This window comes from Vanessa cardui, chromosome 3 (genome assembly GCF_905220365.1).
Source record: "Vanessa cardui chromosome 3, ilVanCard2.1, whole genome shotgun sequence".
NCBI classification, from domain to species: domain Eukaryota; kingdom Metazoa; phylum Arthropoda; class Insecta; order Lepidoptera; family Nymphalidae; genus Vanessa; species Vanessa cardui.
In genome coordinates, this window is record NC_061125.1 from 6,331,320 (window position 1) to 6,358,884 (window position 27,565).

The 27,565-nt window shown below is 31.1% G+C and overlaps 3 protein-coding genes across 4 annotated transcripts; all 3 read left to right on the forward strand.

The window, feature by feature from the left end:
- Positions 1-5,225: 5,225 nt before the first annotated feature.
- On the forward strand, positions 5,226-8,901 carry LOC124543747. Of its 2 annotated transcripts, none has more exons than XM_047122037.1 (4): positions 5,226-5,376; positions 6,940-7,180; positions 7,402-7,535; positions 8,788-8,901. In XM_047122037.1, exons 1-4 carry the CDS (start codon positions 5,346-5,348, stop codon positions 8,838-8,840), a joined length of 459 nt encoding a protein of 152 aa, XP_046977993.1. In that variant the 5' UTR covers positions 5,226-5,345; the 3' UTR covers positions 8,841-8,901. The 2 variants fall into 2 exon arrangements, with proteins under 2 accessions (XP_046977993.1, XP_046977994.1); XM_047122038.1 differs by having other exon boundaries at positions 5,243-5,376; positions 6,943-7,180.
- A 5,908-nt stretch (positions 8,902-14,809) lies between these two features.
- LOC124543910 (follistatin-like) lies at positions 14,810-20,980 on the forward strand. Its single transcript, XM_047122236.1, has 6 exons — positions 14,810-14,965; positions 16,080-16,314; positions 17,595-17,734; positions 18,846-19,046; positions 19,747-19,968; positions 20,370-20,980. The coding sequence occupies exons 1-6, from the start codon at positions 14,938-14,940 to the stop codon at positions 20,558-20,560; spliced, it is 1,017 nt and encodes a 338-aa protein (XP_046978192.1). The 5' UTR covers positions 14,810-14,937; the 3' UTR covers positions 20,561-20,980.
- A 119-nt stretch (positions 20,981-21,099) lies between these two features.
- On the forward strand, positions 21,100-23,584 carry LOC124543912 (circadian clock-controlled protein daywake-like). Its single transcript, XM_047122237.1, has 4 exons — positions 21,100-21,574; positions 21,896-22,023; positions 22,431-22,586; positions 22,705-23,584. Exons 1-4 carry the CDS (start codon positions 21,273-21,275, stop codon positions 22,854-22,856), a joined length of 738 nt encoding a protein of 245 aa, XP_046978193.1. The 5' UTR covers positions 21,100-21,272; the 3' UTR covers positions 22,857-23,584.
- Positions 23,585-27,565: the final 3,981 nt, after the last annotated feature.

Here is a 27,565-nt window from a genome sequence, read left to right on the forward strand (position 1 = left end):
GCTCAAGAATGTTATTTTTAGAATTAATGATTTGGTACCAAAAGTTTTATTCTCGAACTAAGAATAACATTCAAATTGACAAAGTTACTGACCGGCTTCACTTGTACTCAAGTTAAAAACGTTTCAAGACTTTGTTTGTTATATTTATTTATGTATAAAATTCAACAATAAATATAAAACTAATTGTCATTCGAAAACCGACTGTGAGGGGATTTGGATAAACCTTTTACGTAACTAACTTATTAACTTTGTTAGTCTAAACTCTCGGTTACACAAATTGTAACCACAATGTTGTCTATTTAAAATAAAAGTATTAAAGTATTTAAAATGGATCATTTAAAAGAATAGTACATAAGCATACAGTCTGACCCTGTTTATGTTTAAATCTTTAAAACTACGCAACGCACTTCGATGCGGTAGGTTTAGCGAAACACAGACAATTTGAGAGGTGTCTAATGTGATGTCCTAAATGAACACTTTTTTTTTGGGCATATATTAAAAAGGCAAAAGATACATACATTAAAACGCTCTACATAAAAGACCATGCTTGTATATAGGGATAACACACAATGACATTTTTTTTATCTTTTTACGAGAAACAATGGCTTATTTCCGAAGCGATTTTAGCAATATATTGTAAGCATTAATTATAATCCAATTAAGTACCCCAAATAAATTGTGTATTTAATATAGATCAATATAGCCTTTTACAGTATGTAATTTAACCTGTCCTTTGAAAACTCATTTTTCCTTTGTCCTTATATATATATGCTATGCATACCAGTATTTAAAAGTGATGATGAGAAGGATGTACGTAATTATAGACTCATATCGATTTCCGTTTTCCCCAAAATCTTCGAGTCTTTAATTTGTCCACTAATCCAAGCGCACTTCTCTCGTTTTATTTCTGAACATCAACATGGTTTTTTACCAGGAAGGTCAACTACCACTAATTTAGTTACTTTCACTACTTCATTATCCGAAGCTATTGACTCACAGAAACAAGTGGACACCATATGTACACTGATTTCAAAAAGGCATTCGATAAGGTGCCACATATAATTTTAATCAAAAAATTAATGTATTATGGATTTTCAGGCCCACTGCTGCATTGGCTTTCGTCATACTTACGTGATCGTTGCTTTTTTGTTGTAATTAATGGTTTTAGCTCTTCAACAAAAAATATTGCATCTGGTATCCCCCAAGGTTCGCACCTTGGTCCAATCTTGTTTAATATATTTATCAATGACATTGTCTTTTGTTTTGAACATTCTACGCCTTACTTATACGCTGATGATTTAAAATTTACGAGAATAATTTCGACAAAGAAGGATTCAAATCTACTTCAAGAAGATCTAAATAGGCTAACAAGCTGGTGTAATTCTAATGGTATGCAACTGAACTACAACAAATGTCTGCACATTAAGTTTACCCGAAAAATTAACATGTTATCAACAAAATATAGCTTGAACGGTAATAATCTAAAGGAAGTTGACCTTATAAGAGATTTAGGTGTTTTATTGGACAGAAAATTGACTTATATTAATCACATAGACAAAGTAGTAAGCACAGCGTCAAAGATGTTGGGATTTATTATCAGACAAGGTCGAACATTTAAAGAAAGTAAAACAAAAATTATTCTTTACAATAGCCTTGTACGTAGTCATCTGGAGTACTGTAGTGTAGTTTGGCGTCCACATTATGCTGTACATTATTTAAGACTAGAGCGAGTTCAGAAAAGGTTCTTGTGGCATTTATCATACTCAGCAAGGATTTACAAAACAGTGATTTCATATCAGAATAGACTGAAATACTTTAAAATGATGACCCTTGACCAAAGAAGAGACGTAATTGACCTAGTATTTTTATATAAAATTGTACGTAATCAATTAGACTGCCCCAGTTTAGTAAGTAAAATTAATTTTAGAGTACCAACTAGATATCCGCGTCATACCATTACTCCACTTGTGCTCCCCCGTACTAGAACAGTCTTCGGTGCCAACTCCAGCTTTTCTCGATTTTGCAAATTATACAATAAATTCAGTCAACCTCTTGATATTAACTCATATCCGCCAGATGCCTTTCATAAAGTAGTGGTCAACCTAGTCAGTCAAGTGTAATGATTCACGTTTTACTAATTAAATTAATTTTATTACATTATTAAATCAATTAAGGGAATTATATTGATTATATTACTTAAATTATATTGTTATTTAAATTTTAAAATAGTTAAATTCCTTTGTATTCTTTTGTTATACTGATAAATACTTTGTTTTTATTCTGTTTTGCATGATATATTTTTATAATTATGAATTATTTCTTGTTTAATTTCATTTTCACTTTTTTTTTTTTTTTTTTTTTTATGGCATAGGTGGCAAACGAGCAGGAGGCTCACCTGATGGAAAGTGACTACCACCGCCCATGGACATCTGCAACACCAGGGGGCTCGCAGGTGCGTTGCCGGCCTTTAAGAAAGGAGTACGCTCTTTTCTTGAAGGTTCCCATGTCGTATCGGTTCGGAAAAACCGCCGGCGAAAGCTGGTTCCACAAAGTAGTTGAGCGAGGCAGAAAATGTCTGAGAAATCGCGCTGTTGTGGATTTTCGGACATCAAGGTGGTGCGGGTGAAACTTAGAGTTTTGGCGAGATGTCCGAAGGTGAAATTCAGCAGCCGGGATTAATCCGAACAATTCCTCGGAACATTCCCCGTGAAAAATTCGGTAGAAGATGCACTATTTTATTATGGAAGTCATTCTAAATCATTGTATTGTAAATTAATTTTTTTATTAAATACTAACGTAATTTTGATTGAAATTGAATATTTAATGAATTTTATAACGTACTATAAGTAAATTTATGTTTTTTTTTTTGGTCTAGAAAATTATAGAAATTGTTAAAGATTAAAAGCTTAAATATTTATTAATTTTAAAATTTATGAAATAATTAATATTTGAATTGAAATGTAATTTAAATTTGTTAATGATTGAAAGCTATATTTATATTAATATGTATAAATTTGCGTTGTTATTTGTTTTTTTGTTGTAAATTGTTATTAACTCGCTTTTAGACTTTTTATCGTAACTAATATTTTTAAAGAATGGAATTTTAAATGCATGTAGTGTTTGCTTTTATATGATTTTACATATGCTGAGCATGATTATAATTTAAGATGTAACTAGTTAAGTAAGAAAAGATGTAAAAATCGCTAGCAAACCTTATAAATAAATAAATAAATAAATATGCTGACTGGCACATGCATAATGTCAACGTGATCTGGTCTCAGTTTGTAATAAACAGCAAAAATAGTAATTCATTCATAAATGGGAAAATCCTGTATATGTAGAAACTAATATAACTCTTATAAATATCTGTTACGTTTAGTGACTGTGTACAACCAAAAGAGTCTTACGGAGTTTCCGTTAATAATTCATGCTTTAACAATTATATATTACTCATTGTAAACTCGGTAATGGTTAAGTCCTTTTTTTAAATTTAATATTTAATGTTTTACTAGTTGAGGTGACAAATAATGATGCTGCTGCTGATAATGATGCTTTTTAAAAACGGATTGTTATGTTTAGTCTCTATAACACGGACTCTATGTATTTAATGGATTCCATTTTTTTTTAAGTTGCAATTTTAAATCGCATTTATAAACGAAAAAATAATGCAATTTACAATACAAATTATTTTCATATTTTTTTTATATTATATTCCAGAAATTTGTTCGACCATATCAAAATGTCATTTTTTTCAATGGTCATTCTTTGTTCATCTGTATCGGATATTATTAGGTTTTAGTTAAAGAATAATCATTAAATATTACCACTTACAGCATGCATTACGATTTGCATTCTAATAAATTGGAAATATTAAATAAAAAAATAAAACCTCTGCAATTTGTACATATACTTATTTTTTTACATGCAGAACCGGTAATATATTTAGTGCTTAATTGAATCAAGAGGAAAAACGTACAGTTATTTACATACGGTCAGTAACCTTGCCACAAATGACAATATATAACTAAATTTTTATGAATACTCTGCATTAGCGTTTCAAATTGAAAAATATTTTTTAACACGATTTGGACATCAAGTTATACACTAGAAACCAATGCGTCATTGGATTGAGATCAATCACATTAAGATAAATTTGTCGGCAGAATGATAAAAACGATCGAGTAACTTATTACACAAGTTTTTATAGCCAGTCTTAGTAGAATCCTCTCATCAAGTAATATTGTTGTGTTCCGATTTAATGCTACATGCAACAGCCCCTAGATACGATGAGCCAGCGATGGTAGTTATATTCGGGGGACCGGATCATCGGCAGCAGCACTTCTATGACTTTCCTCAGTATCTCGGTCTATGTTAATGAAAGGCATCCACAAGCGCAATTTGCCCAGCAACGAACGGTATGGTCAGTATGGACGCCCAAACGGGTCCCAACCTCGAAGAGATTGCCGCAGGACTGAGCACTGGTGTCCAAGATTTAGAGCTAGACTACCAATTTAACTTCCAGGAACGCCTATTATGCATCCAATTTCTGATCTGAAGTGTTCTTGTTCTACGGGCACGAATGTATTAGAGGAGCTAGCGCAGACAGCAGACATCCATATTAGAATATGGCGCAAACTTAAGTGGTTACAATATACATATATATTTATTTAAATAATTTTAGAGGTCAGTTTAAAAATCAAACAAAGTAACTAAACTAAATACACGATATAGAATATTATTCAATGTTATTAGCATAATTTACTTTTGTAATTATTTAATTCATAATGTTAATTAAGATACAAAAGATTATTATTTCCCTGTGAGGTTGGGGAATTTAGGTGTTGGGGATTTCATAGTAATATATAACATTTTAAATTAGGGATGTATTTTTGTCGATAATATTATTAACAACTGGGTAAAGATGATAATGTTGTATGTTGATAACATTTAAATACGATTTGTCTGTCTTTTAATATTGAAAGTTTTTAATGTATACTAACAATAAGAATAATAATAACATCTTTATTTAAATGTAGTCTTTTCATTCTCTTAAATATAGCATTAAACATTTAATTTGTATTAAATTAAATTGAGACAGTCACAATTTATACCAGAAGAAAAAAGAAAAAATAATTTTAGTCACATTCATCTTAAATGTAAGAAACAGGTTGTCGATAAAATATTAAACAGCACTATTATAGGTCATATGTTACTGGACGGCTGGACGCGTCAACACAAGCCATAAAAACTAAAGTCCGAGCGAGATGTGTGCAGTATCACATTAAACCTCTCGGTGGAACTACATACATATATATTTTAAAAATAAACAATTTAAACTTTTAAAAATGCAAACATTGTGGTTCTTAGTTATTCTAGGTAAGTTTATTATTTATTATGAAATTTTGTTTAAGTTTTTATATAATAGGGATAGTTAAACATTAATTTTAATTGGTGGTTCGAATTTCTGTAAGCTCCTCCGTATCGTACAAATGTATTATACCATCAAATGGCAATACTTTGTTTATAAACGAAGGAAGAGCAAGTAATATCCACCAAAAGAAGGGGCCCATTGAATGTGAATTCGAACGAAGAAATTGATTCCCATACTAACTGAAAAAAAAAAACTGACAATCATCTTCTATGTCAATATATAAGGAGGTATTATACAAAATATAACTATGCTGTATCTATATAAATGACATTCGGTTTTTACGGCTTCATTTGTTTGTAAATATGTATGTATGAATGATATCAATCTGTTCTGAATGATATAAATCGGTCAACATGCATCACAGAAACAAACGATTCAAGCAAAAGATAAAAATTCGGTCGATATATGAATTGATACGAACCGATTATTTTGAACATTGAACAAAATAAATACAATTACAAACATTAAGTCACAATATTAACATTTAATTTTGTTGTCTATTATACATTTGTTTTAACAGGTCATGTAAATTTTGCTATCTTTAAAAACTAGTGGACTATAAACTATTAAACCAGTTATCGTGCTTCTATTTTTATTTATCATAAATAAAGAGGTCATAAAACAAAATTGCTACTTATAACTTTTTATATTATCATGTAGAAACGGCGAAGACCATCGAATGCATGTTTGTTTTATACTGGAAATATATAGCTTTGCTTACGAGCTGTGTATAGATTTAGGGCCCTCGCCCACGGCGACTTTTTGTAGCGATGCAGTAGCGATGCTGTCGCATATTCGCATCGATACAGTCGCGATGCGATCGCTGGCAGTGTGTCCTCGCCCACATAACCACGATTCAGTCGCGATGTCAACGCAATACTGTCGCGCTTCTGTCACGATGCAAATGCGATTCAGTAACGGCACAAAAATTCCTGTGGTAATCGCTACAGTTGCAAGATGGACTCCGTTGAGGCAACATTAGTCACGTTGTCTTTGGTGCTGCTTTGTGAGCAGCCGAAACGAGGGCAACGAAACCGGCGTCAATATTGGATGCACCCATTTAACAAAGAGAGATTACTTGGTGGTTTCGCTCATTTCTCTACTCACGCGCCATCCCCCCAACGTTCTCTCCCCGATGTTGTCCGACATGGCCGCGCGTTTGCATCGATACAGTTGCGATGGTGTGGCGCGTTGCAAATGCGACTAACGAGCGTTAGTATCGCTGCTGTCGCGCTTTTACGAAACGCGCGACTGCATCGCTACAAAAAGTCTCCGTGGGCGAGGGCCCTTAGTGTTTCTCTCTCAGGCTGTCGTCATTAATTTGAAAAAGACAGAGCATTGTTTATCGTGTTTCTTTTCGATTCTTGATTGTACTAACAGTGTTTTTTTTTATTCAAAGATATTTTTTTTATTTTGTTTCAACTTTTACTTTAATAAATAGCTACATATTTTTAAATTGACATATGAACTTAATTCATGATTTAATATGTAAATTGTTTAATTCACAGCAGTATTAAGTAATGAAGCTCTTGGCATGAGCTACAGACAAAAAAGACAAAATGAAGAAAGTGAAGAGGATTTAGAAGATAGGTATGGGTGGAATCGTCCGAACTTCCCTCGTTTTCCTCAGCGACCATGGAGACCTAACCCGAATCCATTCCCTCAACAGCGTCCGATACCAGACCAGGGCCAAGGCCAATTTACAACAACAACAACAACAGCAGCATCACCTACCACCAATGCAAATACGTAAGCTTAAAACTTTGTACTGTTTTACTAAACGACGATGAGCGTTCATGCTGTACACTAATAGAATATAATAGATGAAACTTATTTTATGTTCTTTAATTAAATTTCGTTCTACTTTAATTGTAGGAGCATTAACACCATTTTAATATATGTATGTATTCTTAAAACTTAATTTTTGTTATCTAATTAGTTAATTAATTTATAAATAATTATTTTTATAGAGTAAACGACGCCAATATACAGGCGTGCATCCGAAGCTGTCCCGTGACAACGGAATACAATCCAGTGTGCGGCACCAATAGCGTTACCTATGATAATCCCGGCAGACTGAATTGTGCTCGAGCTTGTGGAGTCAGTAAGTATTGAGAAGTTGTCACAGTATGATCTTAATAGTATTTAGGATTTATCGCCATTTTTATGAATTACGTGTTGCGTTGACCCGACTGCCATATATATGGCTTGTTATAGTATGCAATATTGATGTGTGCTATTTCAATAGTGTCAAACCAGAAATACTGGTTTTTGATTGCTAAGCAACAGCGTTTAATGTTTTCAAATTAAATAATGACTGAGGAAAGAATCGCCTCTCGTACGTTTTCTAAAACATTTGCAAATTTCCATATAATTCAAAATATGTAGGATATGTTTATACTTTTGATAGTAATTTTGAAAGCATTAATATAGTAAACACTGTTTTATTATACGGCAGAAAAAGACTTGATGATTATATACGTCATGTCGTTAAATGTGAATTCCGGTTTTCAATTAAGTTTGTCGTTGGAGTCAAGGGTAAATTAAAATTCCAAGAATTAGTTCTATAAGTATTTTAGTAGTTGCTCGTCCCGCATTCACACTCACGGAGCTAGGGACTACATAAAATTATATAATATATATGTAACATCGACGTCACATTTCATAATATGACGTCGATCATAGATTTTAATTTCTGCACTGACAGACAAACAGACAATACTTCGTTTCATAATATGTAATCTTATATACATATTTTAAAGAATCAATTTTGAAGGAACTTTTGAGTAACATAATATTTACAGATATAATCACTAAGTGTATTTTAATAGCCTGCATAAGGAAAATCTTCGACACAAACTCGAAGACATTTATAAATATAATGTGACAGTTGAGAACTTAAGTATTGTTATTGGATGTTTGTTTATTATCTCTTTATGTATGCTATTTATGTGTCGTTTAAAATATCATATCCCCCTGACTGAGTTCGAAAGCGAACAATCAAGGGTGACAAGTACTCAAACACAATAGCACTCTAAGCCTTCTCTCGTATAATAAGAAGAGACATCTAAAGAACTCAGGTGGAGGATTAACGACTTTACGTGCTTTCTGAGGCCCGGTGTAGTACACAATGCATCATCTCTCCAGGTCACTGTTGAGATTTTCTATACAGAAAAACCCGATAACCACAGTCGATCCATAATACCTCGGGATCTTTGGATTAAAACATTATAAATTCTAATAATTAATTATAGTATTATTGTAATGTAGTGTCGCTGTAATTTAAATTAGCGGTTAAATTCTTAGCTTTTTTGAGGTTTTTCATTTGTCTTCAAATTGGTTTTTTATTTTTTCAGATGTGTCTTTACTGAGATCATCGCGGTGTCCACCAGCGACACCAGCTCCATAGACTATAATTAAGTTATTATTAAGTAAATAATGGAAAGAATTAATTAAACTTGTTTAAATTATAAACATTTTTCAATGTAACTATTCGACTAGATAAAAAAATATTTTATTCTAATAAATATATATTCTAGAAAATATATTTTCTAAAAATATATATTTATCAGCTTAAAAATCTATAAAAAAAACAGATTCTGATTAATTACTGACATACCGAGGAAATGTTCACCAATTGGAATTCTATATAGCCTGTGAAGTTTATGATGAAATGCTTGTATTGAAAGACTAGATGAACTTTACTTTTCCGTCAATGATAAAAGCTTAATAATTTTCTGTTATAATTGTTACTATTTTTATGTATACAATTTTAACTGAATATTTGTTTTGTATTATTAATAACACCCTACTCGATCAATGAGTAGGTATATTGTAAAGGTTCGTATAAAATTATTTCTTCATCAGTGAATCGATTATTTCTTAACCATTAAATCTATAGTCATACTGATTCAACTAGTTATGTAAATTTGATCATTAATATTTACATAATATGTAATATTTAATAAATTTTAAGTTATTATTAAACAATCTCTATGTTTGGGAATCTAATGTCCAATCAAATAGGCATTCAAATTCGGATAAAGCGATTGTATTGTTGCATTATATTATTGAGTTTAAATGATTGAGCTTATAAGTTAAAAACAAATCTAAAGTTACGAAGTATTCATAAAAATATTAACCATTCTTTACGTCGCCAATGGATGAAACTAAGGAACTACGATGGTTAACTATCTACTCATCAGATCTGTTACCGCAAAACAGCATTTCTCAGTACTGTTGTATTCTGGTTTAAAGTGTGAGTGAGCCAATGTACCAAAGGCGCACGGGACATATTATTATATGTTAGTTTCCAAGTTTGAGGTTAGGTGTGGAGCATGGGCGATGTAAGGAATTATTAACGATTCTTACAGTGTCATTGTCTATGGGCGGTGGTGACCACTTGCCATCGAATGGCCCACTAGCCCGTTCGCCTCCCTATATCATAAAAAGTCATGTCTCAAATATTTTTAATTACATTTTACTCATCCTTCGAACAAGAACAATAATACTACCTAAGTAGTTGCACTTACCGTGCTTGGTACCTACCCAGACGAGCTAGCCTTAGTATTAACAACATAGCGGGATTTAAAGTCCAAAAGATTCTGGGGCCACAAAGGAGTAGAGGCCCTAGAGCAACAGAGGAAGTCCTAATAATTATTTTACAAATTAATTTGAATCGTTTGAATTGAATTGAATATAAGTAACTTTTGAAGCATTAATAAATTATGTTTTTATAATTTGACTATATCTAAACATACGTACCTATATATTGTATTAAATTTGTTAACTCGTCTTAATATCTACTGTGGAAACCTCTCTTTTCGAGGCCCCAGTGAAGTTGCCGCGTTTTAACTCCTCTAAATTCGGCCCTGACCAAGGAAATGTTTTCACGAAACATTTAACGATAGTTTCATTGAAAACATATATGTAATCTTTGAGAAAGAGAAACTGATGCAATGGAGTCGCTCCTGGTACGCCTCTGGTTGACCGGAGTGGATCGTGTGAGTGGCCTCGTTGGTTAAAAGGGGGAGGGTTTAGGTTATTGTTTACAACAACAACAGCCTGTACATTCCCACTGCTGGGCTAAAGGCCTCCTCTCCCTTTGAGGAGAAGGTTTGGAACATATTCCACCACGCTGTTCCAATGCGGGATGGTGGAATGCACATGTGGTAGAATTTCTATGAAATTTGTCACATGCAGGTTTCCTCACGATGTTTTCCTTCACCGCTGAGTACGAGATGAATTATAAAGACAAATTAAGCACATGAATCAGCGGTGCTTGCCTGGGTTTGAACCCGCATTCATCGGTTAAGATGCACGCGTTTTAACCGCTGGGCCATCTCGACTCTTATTATTATTATTATATATATAGGTTATTGTTTATTATTAGTTTATTGCTGAAGGAATAGAAAGAATGTTAGTCGTCGATCGTTTTTAATTTCATATTTATTGTTCATCAAATTTCCCTAGAATGGTCACTCTATGACGATGTACACTAGCGGCCGTAATTACCATGACGTGTTAATAATGTACGTGATTTGTAAGAAATATAAACAAACGGTTACTTAAACCTTTGAAATCACACTTACGTGATCCTATTTACTATAACGCATTGCGGATATAAATTCCTTTGAAAATCTTATTGATTCATTCATGTCACATGTAGTGAGAAAGTGACCATGGTCTAAGCCAGAGGTATTGAAATTTTATTATCGTTTTTAAAGATAAGAACCTAAGGAAAGTTAAGTCCAAGTCTAAGAAGAATTAGTAATAATAACGGTCAAATTTTTATCTACGGTAGGGGAGCGGACTCTTGTCACGGTAGCATGCGTAAGCGATCCCGTGGCGTCCATCGAAAGACGGAGAGGGTACCGTTGGTTTTTTAGTGGGTAAACCCGGCGTACTTGGGCGCACTCGGCGTCCAGGGCTCCGGGTAGTACCACACCCCCCACTTTCCATCACGTGGGGGAAGCGCGTAATGCATTTTTCCAGTGAGAAAAAAAAGGGGAGCGGACTCAATAGGAACTCTAGTAATTGTTTGAAAACCACTGACCAAGAGGTAAGGTAATACGTAATTCAATATTTTTAAACGTAAATGACATATAAACATAGATCAAGCTAATATTTATAGAACTGACTTAACTTGACCTAGTATCATACAATTTAGTGTTGCAATAGTTTCGTAAGAATTGTTAGGGAAAAACAGATTTGGATATAAAGAAGTATTGTATATAACTAAACTCAATGAAAAAATTCAGCAGTTCTAATTATCCAGAAATTGTATAAAACAAAGTTGATGTCTGTGTCTGTATCAACGAGAAATTCTTTGAAACGATTCTTCCAAGAACGTTTTATCCGAAAACGATTTCCGAACTAAAATATAAGAATGAATTCAAATTTTTTTAATTTTTTTGCAAGAATATATATAAATATATAACTATTTATATTTGTATTACATGTATTTAACCTTTTTAACTGCGTGTATTTCTTATAAATGATGCATATAAAAAGTAATAAAAAGTTGCTTTTTCCGCTGTTTTATTTCGTTTGTAATTAAGTCCAAAAAATAGAACGATCCTTTCATATGAATTGATTTTTATATAACCTTTTCGACCAATAGGTAAATAAATAGAGAGAGAAATTTTATAATCGTTCAAATAAGTCATGATGGCTATGAGTTCTCTTTTTGAATATATGCAAAATATAAATAAAAACAAAATTGATATGCAAATTTTTAGTACACAAGTTAATCCGTCTATGAAATTTTATTACGTTTAGACGATTGTATTATAATCTTCACCAGTGAAATTGATAACTTACAACTTTTAAAATAAATCTACGATATACATCTCTTTCTTAATTTAATAAAAATTTACACTTTAAAATTTCACAATAATAATCTCGATAAAACCTATACGACCTATAGATAATATATCCTTTTATTGAATATAAGAAAAAAAGAAAGTTATATATTTCATTAAAATGTACATATATACTTACAACAAACAACAACAACAACAGCCTTTAAATTCCCACTGCTGGGTTAAAGGCCTCCTCTCCCTTTGAGGAGAAGGTTTGGAACATATTCCACCACGCTGTTCCAATGCGGGTTGGTGGAATACACATGTGGCAGAATTTCTATGAAATTTTGTCACATGCAGGTTTCCTCACGATGTTTTCCTTCACCGTTGAGCACGAGATGAATTATAAAGACAAATTAAGCACATGAATCAACGGTGCTTGCCTGGGTTTGCACCCGCAAAGCATCGGTTAAGATTCACGCGTTCTAACCACTGGGCCATCTCGACTCTCATATATACATATATAGGATATATTTTCTTAGATTTATAATATACATTAATGTTTACGAAATGCGAAAGTAAAGTTAAAGTAAAGTATCTTCTGTCTGTCTGCCTGTTGCTCTATCAAGGCTTAATCACATTAAGGAAGCTTCAACTTTTCGTAGGAAGGACTAAGATTTGATTATACCTAGCACCTGACGACTAACACCTACAATGCGTGCGAATCCGTGGGTAGCAACTAGTAAAATATAAATGAATAAATACGTTACTTACTAGGAACTTTTTATTGTAGTCAGAAACATTAGACTTTAATTTAGTTAAAACTTCGTTGAAACTGACTTTAAATTTCGATTAAAACTTTGATCAGATTTACTTCGTTTCAATGTTATGCTAATAAAGTAATCTATGTGCACGGAATCTTTAGTACGTATGAGTGAGAGACTGAGTATATTATGTAAACGGTATTAAGTGTCGAGCTAAAGTGGTTCTCGTTAGACAGCGTGTTTCTGCATGAAATAAATATGTTTTAAGAAAACTGTATTAAGAAGGATATTATTATTACTATTTTTTAATACATTTAAAAGTAGAAATTTCAAGAAAGACAAAGAATTAAGTAAAAGTATTCAATTTTATTGTATAAAATATATGCAATATAAGAAACGAGTTTATATATTAATTATACCTATATACTCTACCTATATAAAATTAGATAACATATTTATAAATAATAATTAAAATTATATTTCACACTTGTATTTATATATTTTACAATCAAGGCAGGGTATTCAATTTTAAATTATTTATTTCAAAATAAATTTTATTTAATATGCCATAACTATGACAATAGCTGTGTCCAAATCGATTCAACTCTAATTTTGGCACCAATATTTGCCAATATTGGAGGACGACGGCTGATCTCAAGGACTTGCCAATTAAGCACGACATAATATAGAGTTCCAATTGTTTAAGCATAGACACTATTAAGGACTGTGTTACTGAGAGACAGGCATTCTCTATTCCCTTATATTCATAACCTAATGGGACGGTATTATACTCATTTACTATTTTTTATCCCCAATTCAGCAGGAATATATATTTAGCATACATAAGTGAAATAGATTAAAAAAGAACTATTATAAACAATTTACTAATAAACCAAAAACAGTTCTAACTTCGAATTGATCTTAAAATAAATTAATAACGAAATACATATTGAAGTAAATTACTTACTCAGTTGAGCTTACAAATCCAAATAAGACACAAAAAACATGTTTAACAAATGACAAGTCCCGCCAATATCGACCTTACAGTCCGCGCTCCGTAGGAAAAAAATAATGGCGGTTTAATTCAGTTTCGCGAGCTTTTTTTTTTATTATTTGTACTAGCCAGTTATATGGATAAAGGATTATCCTAAATATATATTATTTTTATTCCAAAAATCGTTTTTAATTGTGTATGTTTTTTTATATAAAATTGTTATGTAAACTGGCAAATAAACAATATGTGTTATGGTTATATATTATAATCATTGGTGCTGTAAAGAATATTAACATTTCGTTACACCGGTATGCACCGCTAACCTTGGGACTAAGATTTTATGCCCCTTGTGCCTGAAATTACACAGACTCATTGACTTTTCCAACCGACAATATTAAGTAATGTTTTTTGACGGTAGATTGTGTGATGAGTAGGTCGTATACCTATACAGACAAACTTGCACAATTCCTTACCTAAAATAATATTTTAATACTTTATTTTTAGTATTTTAATACTTTATTTTTAGCAGATATTTCGGAAATAAATATGTAGTAACATAAGGATGTTGTGATTATTTAAAAAAATAAAATATAACATTAAAAATTAAGCATCAGGCGCTTCAAGTAAAAGATAAAGTAATGTTCGATTCATTGATAAAATGCGATACATTTATGTTTACGTTAAACTTAAAGTTTATCTAGTTACTGCTATGCATTTTATAAATTGTGAATCACTCTTTGTTAAATTTGCAGGACACTCTGAGAACGAAGTAAAGGTATAATGACATAGGCGGGTTTTTCTAAGGTGATTCGAGACACGCATATCATAAGTCTACACACGTTGTTACGAGGCATTTACAAACGCTAGTTACGAGCGATTAGATATCTGCTTGGCGAGTCAAGTTTTGCGAACATATTTTTTTTATTTTATGTTAAGTGTAGCGCAATGAAAGAATATATATTTTGTGTATTAAGTAAGTTTCAATTTTTATTTTTAATTAAGTATAATTTGAGAATAGGATTGTTAAATTTTTTTTTACATTTTTATATTTTTTATTTTTATATTTAAATTACTATCGAAAAAAGAAGTATTCTCTGAAATTTTTGCCGTAATCGTAGGCTAATAATATTTTTAAGTGTAAGGATATGTTTTTTTATTTATTTTTGTAACATACTTACGTGTTACTTAATTAACGACGACCACCGTGGTCGAGTAGCATGTACACCGGTTTTCATGGGTACGCCACTTCGAGTTTCATGGATTCGAATCCCGGCCCAGTCGATGTAGAAAATTCATTATTTTTCTATGTTGTCTTGGGTCTGGTAGTTTGTGATACCTTCGTTACTTCTGATTTTCCATAACACAAGTGCTTTAGCTACTTACATTGGGATCAGAGTATTGTATGTGATGTTGTCCCATATTTATAATTAACAACATTTATTTTTTTATTTGCGTTAAATCACATCATTGGAAGCATATATGTCTAATCATTTCGGTAAAATGTTAACTATACTTTGCATAGAGCTGAAAATTAGGTTACATCTAATGTCTTACATCTAGTCTTACGTCTCCTATGTTACTACAAATGAAATATCATAAATCTCCACGGTCTTTGAGTATATGTATGCTATAAAAAAATTAAGATAAAAATCAAATAATTCCGGTGTTAGCATTTTTATTGGTAAAAGTGACCGTTGTTATAAGAATATCCTATGATCTATTTTTATGAAAATGTTTCATAAAAATATTTAAATTGATTGAAAATGTTTATTGAATAAAGAATCATTACATTTACTTATTACATATTAAAAAAATCTATCACCGGTTCCGAAAGATATACCGATAATACCTCGATAATACCTCGGACCTCGGACTTTGGAAGAACTGGTGAAAGAAACTCAATGAGACATTTGCATACGATATTGGTATCCAATATGTGGGCAAATATTCATCCCAAAGTCATTTTTGTATAATTGTTCCCATTTTTAAAAGGAATATTTGCTTACAAACCGTTTATAAGGACCCAACAGTCTAGTATTAAATTATTTTCAATATTCATCATGATTTTAATATGCATCTCTTTACAGTTTTTCTAGGTTTAGGCAATCAAAAAGTTTTTTGTCGAGAAGCTGATTTGACCAAAAACAAAGATGTCACCGGTTTGGATAGAAACGATTACAATCCAGAGACTAGTTATGTAGACGGCTCATGGGAACCTACACTTCGTAATAGAAGACATTCTGATGACGAGAAACAAAACTATGAAGATAAGTTGTTTTTCCCGGACGATGATTATGACGATGACGATGCTGCACACAATAAGTAAGAGTATTTTATTTAAGTATAATATTTTATGACAGTTCGAGGGTATTGCTAATAAATAACATTGTTCGATTATGAGCAAAAATTAACTAGGTGCATCATGATAAAAAGTGTTTATTTTCCCGGAATCTTACATAATACCGGACCCTACAAATCCGATTGTTATGAAAATTTAACATTATGCTATATATAGGGTATACAATTAGTAAATCTCAGCCATATCAATTTATAAAATCTTATAATATTAAGAATGTTCTCGGAGAAGACGGATTTACTAGGAGGCTATCAATTTGGCAAGAACCGGCAAACAGAATTATCCATGGTCAAATCGTATTGAAATAATTAGGTACTGCCGTTGATTGGCAAGATATAAGTGATAATGTCAGTCAAATTGTCATGCAATTGACCTAGGAAAACATAAAAGTAAAATGAATGTGGTAATGGTGCTATTGGATAGAGCGAGTAGTTTCAGCAACAGTGTATGAAAATGTCTTAAAGTAGGCAGGCAATTGTCCTCCCTGCATCAATTTATGGTAAAAATAGAATATGCAGTAAAGTACTGCTTAGTTGCAGTGTACCCGGGCGGGTTTGTGTTCTTGCCTATGTTTTTATTTATTTATTTATTTATACTACATTACAACCATCCTTACAGGCTTACCCAATACAATGGTGTAGACTTTATTTAGTAAACTTAAAACTATCATACATAACTATGACATTTTATAACAGATTATATACAAAACAGTCCTTGTGAATTCATTCAAAGTGCAATAGAATATGTCCGTGTCCTGAGATACATAGTTGAGAATGTGTAGTTGGGGATGTTTAGTGATGTTAGGGAATCACCGCGTGTAAATAATAAGTGACTCAAAAAAGTGCATTTCAGATGTCAGCTGATTAAATAAATACAAATAAGATCGCAGTGAATATGACCACTGCTTTTTATAAACTGACTTTTATAGACTGATATGATAAATGAACCGTGTACAACCATAAAACTAAAACAACGTCAACGCTGAACCAAGCAATACGGCTACTTGTGTTAGTTCTGGTGTTTGAATGTATTTGGTTATGTTTGGGATTGTAAATTGTAATAGAAATAACTACTGAGATTACTTATAACATGGTTGTCTAGTTAACTTCATTTAAGCAATAGTTACACTTCAACTTTGTTATTATTTAAATCTGTGAAATAATCTGTCATTATATATCTATCATATAATGTCAGATCATTGAATGCCAGGTTATATTCATAATTATTTTACTTCCTTTTTTAACAGTATACCTAATCCACAAAAAATTGAAACATGTATGAATTCATGTCAATATGTGGACACTAACTACGATCCCGTCTGCGGCACAGACTACGTCACATACATCAATTTGAGCCAATTAGAATGCGCCATGAATTGTGGAGTAGGTAAGTGGAAAACATTATTTGCTTAATTTGCCTGTATTTATTAATTCATAATAATATATTAAATTTAAAGTTTTTCAGTCTTTTATCTCTTCTTTCGTCTTTCCGTTATTAAGGCTAAGTCACGTAACCGAGTTTGATGAAAGACCCCCTAGAAAGGACAGTCTATTTTTATTTATTCACCCTGAGTAAGTAAAATTGCGGATGAATATTTGTGTAGTATGATTTTTTTAGTTTTTGTGTTTCTAGTTTTAGTTAAGTAATAGGTAAGTATCGTACGTAAACAATGCTATAAAATAAATATCGATCTCTAAACGTTGTCCGAAGGACGCTTCCTTCGAACAACACATAATAGTAAAATATACCTTATCTAATATCTGTATTTATATTAGAGTCTATTCAACGAACTAATATGAAGAAATATCAGTCATATTTGAATAAATATGTTTGAAATATATAGCCATCATGCTACGAACTTAGGGTTCCATAGGGTTGACAGTCAATTGATATAGCAAAACAGTACCTATATTTTATATTGTATGAAACCGACATTATTATCCAAAAAGTATTCAAGCTAAACTGCAAGAAACTTAGGTAATTTTTAATGAATCAATTAAGTAATATATTAACTAGCTCAACACGTGAATTATATTTATACGATTGCAATTTTTGTTTGTATTTTATATGTCACCCTCTCATTTCGTACTAGGTAGCCCCATTGTCTGTCCCCATGGTCAAGCTTTCTCAGTATACATTAATAATTTACTCGATGGTTTTAGCCCTAGATGGGTTTAGGCTTTAGCCCGTCTGGGTGAGTCAGTACAACAAAATTTTAACGGTTGGTGGCCTGTTGGTGATGTAAGAAGTTAATATTTCCTAATTATAACCAACAACAACCTATAAACATTGGTACTATAATAATTATAGTACCAATGTTTATAGGTTGTTGTTGGTTGAAGGTGGATACTAAGTGACCCATTTGAACGTCTAACCCACATTATAAATAAATATTTTTTTTTTTTTGCTTAGCTATAAAACGTGAAATAGACAATGTTATTTGACCTCACTATGTCAGTATAGATGTAAGTTCTATACATTATTTTGTTATCATTAGATGTACGTATTCGAAAATTGTCAGCGTGTCCCGGGTGGTCTCAAACTACCACAACATCGAAGACAGTTACACAGAATGAGATGTTAAAATCTTGTATGTTGTTATGTCCTACGACACAAGAATACAATCCTGTGTGTGGTACCAATAATATTACATACTATAATTACGGAAAGCTGTTCTGCGCCCAAGTATGCGGTGTGGGTAAGAATTTTGAGTATTATTAATGTTACTAATACTTAATATTTTAGATACCAATTCGCCTGCTTACTGAATAAGATATTCTTATTAAAGTCACAAGGGATATTAATTGCTATACTTGGTGGTGCATCAACATTGTAGGGTGTAGTATATACCTATTCCTTGAATTAAATATTTATGGAGCTATCACACACTGCACTATCTTGTTCATTCTTATATTTGCACATATCGTCGTAGATGTGGTCGTTCGTTTCTTTCGATTTTGTAACGCAAATGTTATGAGTAGGATATGAGTGATTATATCGTAACGTAAATGTTTTTATGCTAAATATAGCTTCCGATACTTCATGCGAACTATTTACCTCCTATTTAAATCATTACAACATATTTATAATAGTTGGATCATAAAGTAAATGATCACGTTTTCTGTTATTATTGAGAAAACCATCTTGACGCTAATAAAACCACAATTTATGTAATTTGGTTCCTATTAAAGTTTATTTTCAAATTTCCGCAAACATGTTTATGATTTCCATTGTGTTTTATATAAAATATACATATTTTAGTGTAAGATTAAGAAGAATCAATTGCTTGTATCGTCTATATATACTTATTGACTATTCAATTCCAGAACAGAAAAAAATATATATTTGAAAGGTATAATTATATTTATAAATCTAAATTTAGTAATATCTCGTTTCAGATGTCCAATTGAGTCGTCGATCTCCGTGTCCAAAGCAATCTCAGTCCACAACTGACTCATTTGTTACCACTAGACCTTCAATACCTTACGAACTAACTAAAGAATTCCTCATATGCTTACAAATTTGCCCAACGACACCGGAATACGACCCAGTTTGTGGTTCCAACCAAAAGACCTACTATAATATGGCTAAATTACAGTGTGCTAAGAATTGTGGAAGCGGTAAGTCTATCTCGTTTAATTCATTATGCTCTTTTTATTACATCTAAGTTGATTTTAGTCGACACTAAGTAATCTATAGCGTTTTTAACTGTCTTAAAAAAATTCGTCAAGTTTAAGCAAGGTAAAGAGCATTATTAAAAATATATCACCTATCAAATTTTGTAATTCAATTCTAATTTTTATTAAAGATTTTTAATGTTCACAGTGTTCCAAACTTTATTTTAATTTCAAACACGCTACTTATAGGTTATAGAATTGATATTAATCAAAATCAAAATATACTTTATTCAAGTGGGCTTTTACAAGCACTTTTGAATCGTCATTTTACAATTAAGTGAAGCTACCACTGGTTCGGAAAGTAGATTCTACAGAGAATTAATAATACATGTTTAACTTTTCAGATGTAACCATTTTGAAACGATCGCCTTGTTCCACGGAAAATTCAAGAAGCTTAAATAAAGGTGACGAAAATGATTTCAAGGAAACAACCGCGTCTCATGAAACAGATCGGGATTTTACCGTCCCACAAGATGTACTAGATAGAATATTCAGTAACAACGACGACGGTGACATCGTCTTTATAAGAAGTTAAAAAATATTGTTTTTTTTTTTTAATTTCGATTTGAATAATCATTATGTTCGTTTATTTAATAATAGAAAATATTGTAGCGATTAAAATACTACTAGAAGGATATATAAACAAATGCTCTCCGAAACCTTTTTATATATTCTGTAAATATGATTCAACCGTGTCGTATAAAATATTATTATATAATTATTGTAATGATCGACCATGTCATTATGTTTAGATATTTAAGGAAATATTGCATAAAATCATTATTTGGGAACAATTACTAAATTGTACTTTTAATTTCGTTCCTTTAAGTAATTAGGTTCTTTAAAATTATATAAAAGTGTTGTTAAACGATTTTAAACAATAATTGTTGACGATCCGTTGCTTGCAAGTATTGTGTATTGTGTTAAGCATAATATTAAAAACAGTTAAAATGCACGTGTTTAATTTTATTACTGTAGTGCCATTTATTTTAACAATAGTAACCGCTAACAATAATATGAAGCATTTTCGTAAGTATTTATTTTACATTATTTACTGATTAAGTGAACCATCGGACCTAGTGTAGATAGTTGCAATATTAGTGTATTTTTTAAGGGTCTAAATAATATGTATATTTTTCCAGTAAAACATAGGCCTTATACATATATATGTACATAATATATATTCCACAACAAACACTTATGTGTTTGTTGCGCTAAAATTGGTTATACCAAAAATTGGTTGTGGTATGATGGGTTTACTTATTTCAATATCTACATATTACACGAGGCACGAGGTTAATTTATATATATATATATTTTTAACAGAAGGCTTCAAAATACCTTGCTCAGACTCTTCATCTGAATGTTTAAAGCAATCACTTCAAGTCATTATACCCGAATTTATACATGGAATTCCTGAATTAAATATCACGTCGTTAGATCCTTTTGAAGTAGACAGCTTAGTTTTAAAGCTCTCTGGAGATATTGTGATCGAGTTCAAGGAAGCCTACACAAAAGGCCTTCAGAAATGCATAGTGGATTATGTAAGGTAAGTGAAAATAGTATGAATATCGAAATAAAATTAAAGTTGTTTTGTTTTTTAATTTTTCAATAAAATATTTATAAAATATCTAAGAAAATAGAAATGCATTAGAGAATGCTAGATTACTGTTAATGATTTGTCTGTGGAACAGTGATGCAGCCTGGATATAACAACTTTCGGGCGCATCAATAATTTATTATTTGTAAACAAACATTTATCCAAAGATAGCACATAAATTTCTGTGTATAATCGATTTTTTTTTAATTTACCTTTTTGTAGTTATTTGTTTTTCGTTTCGGTTTACTGTTTAGCACAACCTTTTTACAGACAACTAGAAGAAGAAACATTCTATGTGCAATTTGAATGCAACCTAATAAGTAAGGGAAAATACCGGTCTTCGGGGAGTCTCTTCACATTCCCCATAAATGGAGAAGGGCAGTCTACAATTAAAACTAGTAAGTTACATCATATCTTTAATTTTTACTATATTGTTTTATGTTGTTTATCAATTGATTATTATATTACAAAAAAATAACAAAAAGTGGGGAGTAATTCTTTAAGAGGTATTGTCATATAACTGTATAACAAAAAAAATCTTCATATAAATTGTGAATATAGAAGTAAGAAGATGAATATAGAAGTGAGATAGAAGATGAACTACTCATGAAAATCCATTAATATCCATTTTAAAAAAAAGTGTAACAAAAAAATGAAGAACAACGTGCTTTCCAGTGCAACAAAGGTGGTTGCCGATATTTCAATAGACAATTTGGTCAACAAATCCAAAATTGTCCAAAAAGTTTTGTAAAAGTTCTTAACTTAATTGCAATTGTCGTGTCATCAATGTGTTATAATATTTAAGGAAGTTTGAAAATACGCTCTGTCTTGCACCTGTCGCCTGTGACAAAAGAAGATGGTAAAAACTACGTGCAAATTATAAACGTAAAAACGACACACGCTTTCGGAGGTCGCGTTATTTACAACATGACAAACCTTATCAAAGGAAACCCTGAAATGAGTGAGTACAAGAATTATTAAGTGTTATTCTTGGTCTTATGCTATGAAAAAGACAGCGTATTTTTTTCTATGAATCTAGGTATTTAATTATAGTCCTATTTGTTTTTTTTTATTTTCAGGTAGAACAGTTCTGGATTTCATGAATAAAAATTGGCAAATAGTAGCAGAAGAGTTTGGCAGCCCAATAGTTGAATATTGTATCAATTCTATATTGGATAACCTAAAAAAATTATTCAATGCGGTTCCACTGAGTAACCTTCTTATAACATGAGCCTTAAAAATAGCAGGAACCATATTAAAATGTAAACAAAATATTGTCCGCTGTTGTTCTTACACTTTTTCTTAATACCTAAATAAAAAAAAATCTTATTAGATATTATATTTGTTTCATCTTAGTTCATAATAAAGGCGCCCTCGATGAAACTTAAGATTAATTTAATATTGATTCATTTAGTATTTTGCAGGGATCACTATTGTGATGTGAAACTTAATAGTTCCACTATTTTTTACGTCATTATTGTGTTCTTTCCGCTCTTTAAGTAATGAGTATTATTTTTTTAAAGTTCCAATTCCACATAGCGGTTGTGCAACGTAGAAAATTCCATAAAAAAGAGGTAACGGTGGATTTTCAGACATCGAGAACTATAACTTCGTAAAAAGAAATTCGGAAGTCTGCGTTTTTTTGAATTTGACCTTTAGACATCGCGTTGATGTTAAATTAAAAAGGAAGAAGCAACAAACAAGAGATACAAATGTGATCCCAAGGGTAAGACGCAAAAAAAGAAGGACCGCCTCCTGCTATATCCGCTAACCTATAGTTCCTGTAGAAACGCGGCAGTTTAATTAACACTATGTCGATTTTTAATGAGAGAGTGATACTTCCGTTACTTTGATTTTTCCTACTAAACTACCACGTATAAAAAAATAATCTGTAAGCTTCAGATAACTCAAATACCGCTTTTCTATCCTTTATTACTAATTATATTATTAGTATTGTCATTAAACGCTAAATAAAATGCAATTTATAAATAAAACCACAGTTTAATTTCACAATATTTAATAAACACATGAACATGATTTTTACGCTCGTAATTAATTCTAAATCTAAAGCGCTTGAAACAGCGGCCGATAATGTAATAATATTAAATGATTATATTCTTAAACTTTATCTAAAACGTGCAGGGTCGTGCAGATTTCATTTTAAAATGCGAAAATTTTTCTTAAATAGTTATCCAAAACCATAATTGTATGGTTGGAAATTTTACATAATATAAAAAAAAATTGATAACAGTAAGTAGTAACGACTCATAAATGTCGTATAATTTATAAATGAGTGCTTTTTAGTAAAATGATGCAATTCATATTAAAAGTACAGTACAGTTTCATTAACAATTAATAAATAAATAACTACAGAAAGTGCGATACTTGGATGATTACTATAAGGTACGTCGTTGATACACTAATGAACTTAAGAATTAACTGAATATTAATAGGGAACATGTCGTAAGCAGATGTCTTCATTGGCCACAATTCGATTATTTCCATAAAAGCTTTAGCTTGAATTCTCATTACTTTAGGCAAATCATAGTCCATAACTAATTCATTGACCAATACTTTAGTAGTTTTACGTTCCGAATTCAACATATCACAAGAATAGGTCATTAAGCCTATTGTAAAAAATTCGATTAAACATTGTAATGATAATGTTATCAGTGAATGTAATTTTTTTAAAGTGCGGTAGTAATATATTGAGCTCCATAGCGTAATTATAATATAAGAGAACGCGAAAACAACGATCATTAAATTCTGAAATTCGAAAATTTCATTGATTAAGTTATTACTTTCGCCGATGATTTTATAGGTTTCAGCAAGACGAATTATTCTCTTATCTCTCCTAGCTCGCCCTACGTTATGATAATAAAAGTTTTTGTTTATGTTATATATAACTAATTTTGTATTTTTTTCATTTTGTAATTTTATACAATCAAATAAATGTTTATTGAGGATTTTTAATCTTATAGTCAGTATTTTTAATAATACGTAAAAAGAAAATAGTTGGAGACGACGTGGAAAATCCATAGTGATAATAATTATAACTAAAACAATATTATAAGTACCATGTGATTGTAGGCTGGGTGGAATTAGCGATAATGCGTAAGTAATAATAAATACAAATATCGAAACATTTACATGATTTTGGAGCTTCTTATAGAAATCTTTATTTGTCGATAAATCCAAGAAGCAATCGATTTTGAGAATTGCTTGAATAAAAAGTATGTTTTTATCACTTAACTTTATGCGTATAAAAGTATATATAGCATATTGAATTGCGATTATGAATATCGGCATTTCATCAAGTAGACTCACAATTGTTTGCACGTCAAAATTCTCTACATTTGCCCAATTACATATAAAGGATATTAGACAATAAGTAGTAACAAGGATAGACATCGAACAGATTCCATAAATTTTCATCATTGTGTTAATAGGTGCCAGGCGGTCCCCTTTCAAGTGAAATCGAAATATGCCATAACAATTTTCCAACTTCAGTAACAGGTCAATTGAACTAAGAAATGTGAGCACTTCATTGTTTTTTGTTTTCTTGTTATCCATATTGGTTTTCCGTTACGTTATGAACTATTCAGCTTGCCTATTGTATGTATATTTATATCTGATCCACACTTGGAAAAAATACTGTTCCAATATGCGACATTCCATAGCTTTCAAAGATAAATAAAGTTAATTTCCATTACTGTAACGAGTTTGTAGGAATAGCGGGCACAAAACAATAGCACTCAAACAAATCAATCAATTTCGATAAGTCATTAAACAAACATATACATTTATATCCATTTTCTAATTACATTTTATTCAGGTTCTTTTATTATGATAATATTGTATTTCAAAGATTAACTTTTAAATAATTTGTAAATACTTATAAAAGGTTATTAATGTTGTTACCATACTATGACGACATTTATAATACTATAATGTTAGGATTAAAGATCTACTTTACCCTGTTCTACTGGAAGAAGAAGTAAAGATAAAATACAACATTAGATTTACGTATTTCAAGGGATTTGCTAGTAGGGCAAACCTTATATACCGCCTAGATGGCACATTGGTTAGAACGCCTGCATCTTAACCGTTGACTGCGAATGCAAAATCAGGCAAGCACCACTGAAGATTTATGTGCTTTATACTACTACTAATATCTTTATAATTCATCTCGTGCTCGGAATGAAAAATCGGGAGGAAACCTGCATGTGTTTAATTTCATAGAAATTCTGCCACATGTGTATTCCACCAACCAATCGAATTGTGTTAATTTTCGTCTCGTAAAGCCGGAGTTACCGCTGATTCATCTGATCCTCTTTTGCTAAAACTAAATCTTCAGTTCAGAACTTTTCTTGTAACGATAAATTTGTTGCGCTGTCGTTAAATAAGTCAGCACAATTACCACGCATGGCAACATAATCTGTGATCGTAGCAAGGATAGTTTGTGAAGTACGATCACTCACGACTTTCAAATGAGAGAATGGGTCTTCAGACCTTTAGAAGTTCTGATCTGTATCTTATATATAATTTACACCATACACAGGTTCCATATAGATTATATAGATATCTCATTTATATAAAAATCTCGGATTAGCGCTTCTCGAATGGGTGCCAGCTGTCCCAGATTTCTAGCCAGTACAGAGAGTCGTGCACACACTATATGTACATTTACAGACAACCATTTTCAAGTTTCGTGTTACACACAATTAAAGGCCTTAGATAAATTATAAAAATATCTTTAAGTATAAATATTTTTATAGAGCTCAACATCAGCGTCAATTATCGAGCGACCTTTATACATCCAACGTGTAGCAACTTGTTTTGTAAGTGTTTAAATGTAATAATATGATCTAGTAATTATTTTTCAATGATCTTGTTAAAAGTTGACAGCATAGAGATGGGCTTAAAACTATGGGGGCCTAGAGAACTATTTCATATAAATATTGGAATTACACTACTATGTTTCATGACTCACATATTTTGATAATTACCTTAACTATGACTATGACTATATAACCTCTTAATATCTAGTAATTTGAAAGAACTTATTATATTTTAAAATATTTTTTTTATTAATATACGATGTGCTACCTCAAATAAAATCATTCTTTTTCTAAAGATTCAAGACTTCTATGTAGCTCATTTTTATTCTCTCTTAGATCTTTCTTAAAGTTTATGAAACTATTCTTTCCATCTTTTTTATAATATCAGCCTGCAATCTTAGCCATTTATTCAAGAAAACGTGAGTAAAAATTTGCTAAGATTGTTCTTAGTTATTGAAAGTTTTAACACTTCGACGAAATAGGGCATGAAAGAAAAAAAACTAATACCTAAATTACTGTGCTTGCTAATATACTCACCACTTCATTATAAGCAAGGACTTACAATTTGATTTTATAAGACACAATCTTAATTACTTAACTGTAATTTCCATCTTGATAATTCATCCGGGCAGAATGATCATGAATAAAACACTCGTTCCCGAAATAAAGACAGTTTATTAATTTGTATCACTAATCTAGTATTCATTTGTTTGACAAAGAATTGCGTGATTTAGAAAATCTACATAAATAGGATTGTCGAATTTCAACCAAAACTAGATAAATTTGCATGTTACGATTTTTTTTCTCATATTTTCGATAAAAGCCTGTAATTATCTGTTTCATCCTTATATTTATAATAAGACTAACAGTTTTAAAAAAAAACATTGAAGGTAATGCAATAAACTATTTTTTTGATATAAAATAAATTAACAAATTATCGAACAAAAAAATCGACACGAAAAATATGGTGCGAGTTTTTACTACTGCCACTTATAGAAAGACCTTTATATTATTTTTTATTATATTATAGACTTTTCTTACTAACAATAGATAGTGTAAATTTATCTTTTACCTTATTTATGTAAGTTTTACCCAAGAT

Excerpts from the sequence above, each read along its gene's own strand:
- LOC124543747 (XM_047122037.1), top strand. The coding sequence starts at position 5,346 with ATGCAAACATTGTGGTTCTTAGTTATTCTAG. Across the intron at positions 5,377-6,939 it reads GTGGTTCTTAGTTATTCTAG|CAGTATTAAGTAATGAAGCT; the intron begins GTAAGTTTATTA and ends TTTAATTCACAG. Across the intron at positions 7,536-8,787 it reads TGCTCGAGCTTGTGGAGTCA|ATGTGTCTTTACTGAGATCA; the intron begins GTAAGTATTGAG and ends TTATTTTTTCAG.
- LOC124543910 (XM_047122236.1), top strand. The coding sequence starts at position 14,938 with ATGAAAGAATATATATTTTGTGTATTAA. Across the intron at positions 19,047-19,746 it reads CGCCCAAGTATGCGGTGTGG|ATGTCCAATTGAGTCGTCGA; the intron begins GTAAGAATTTTG and ends ATCTCGTTTCAG. Across the intron at positions 19,969-20,369 it reads TGCTAAGAATTGTGGAAGCG|ATGTAACCATTTTGAAACGA; the intron begins GTAAGTCTATCT and ends TTAACTTTTCAG.
- LOC124543912 (XM_047122237.1), top strand. The coding sequence starts at position 21,273 with ATGATGGGTTTACTTATTTCAATATCTACATATTACACGAGGCACGAG. Across the intron at positions 21,575-21,895 it reads TGCATAGTGGATTATGTAAG|ACAACTAGAAGAAGAAACAT; the intron begins GTAAGTGAAAAT and ends ACCTTTTTACAG. Across the intron at positions 22,024-22,430 it reads GCAGTCTACAATTAAAACTA|GAAGTTTGAAAATACGCTCT; the intron begins GTAAGTTACATC and ends ATAATATTTAAG.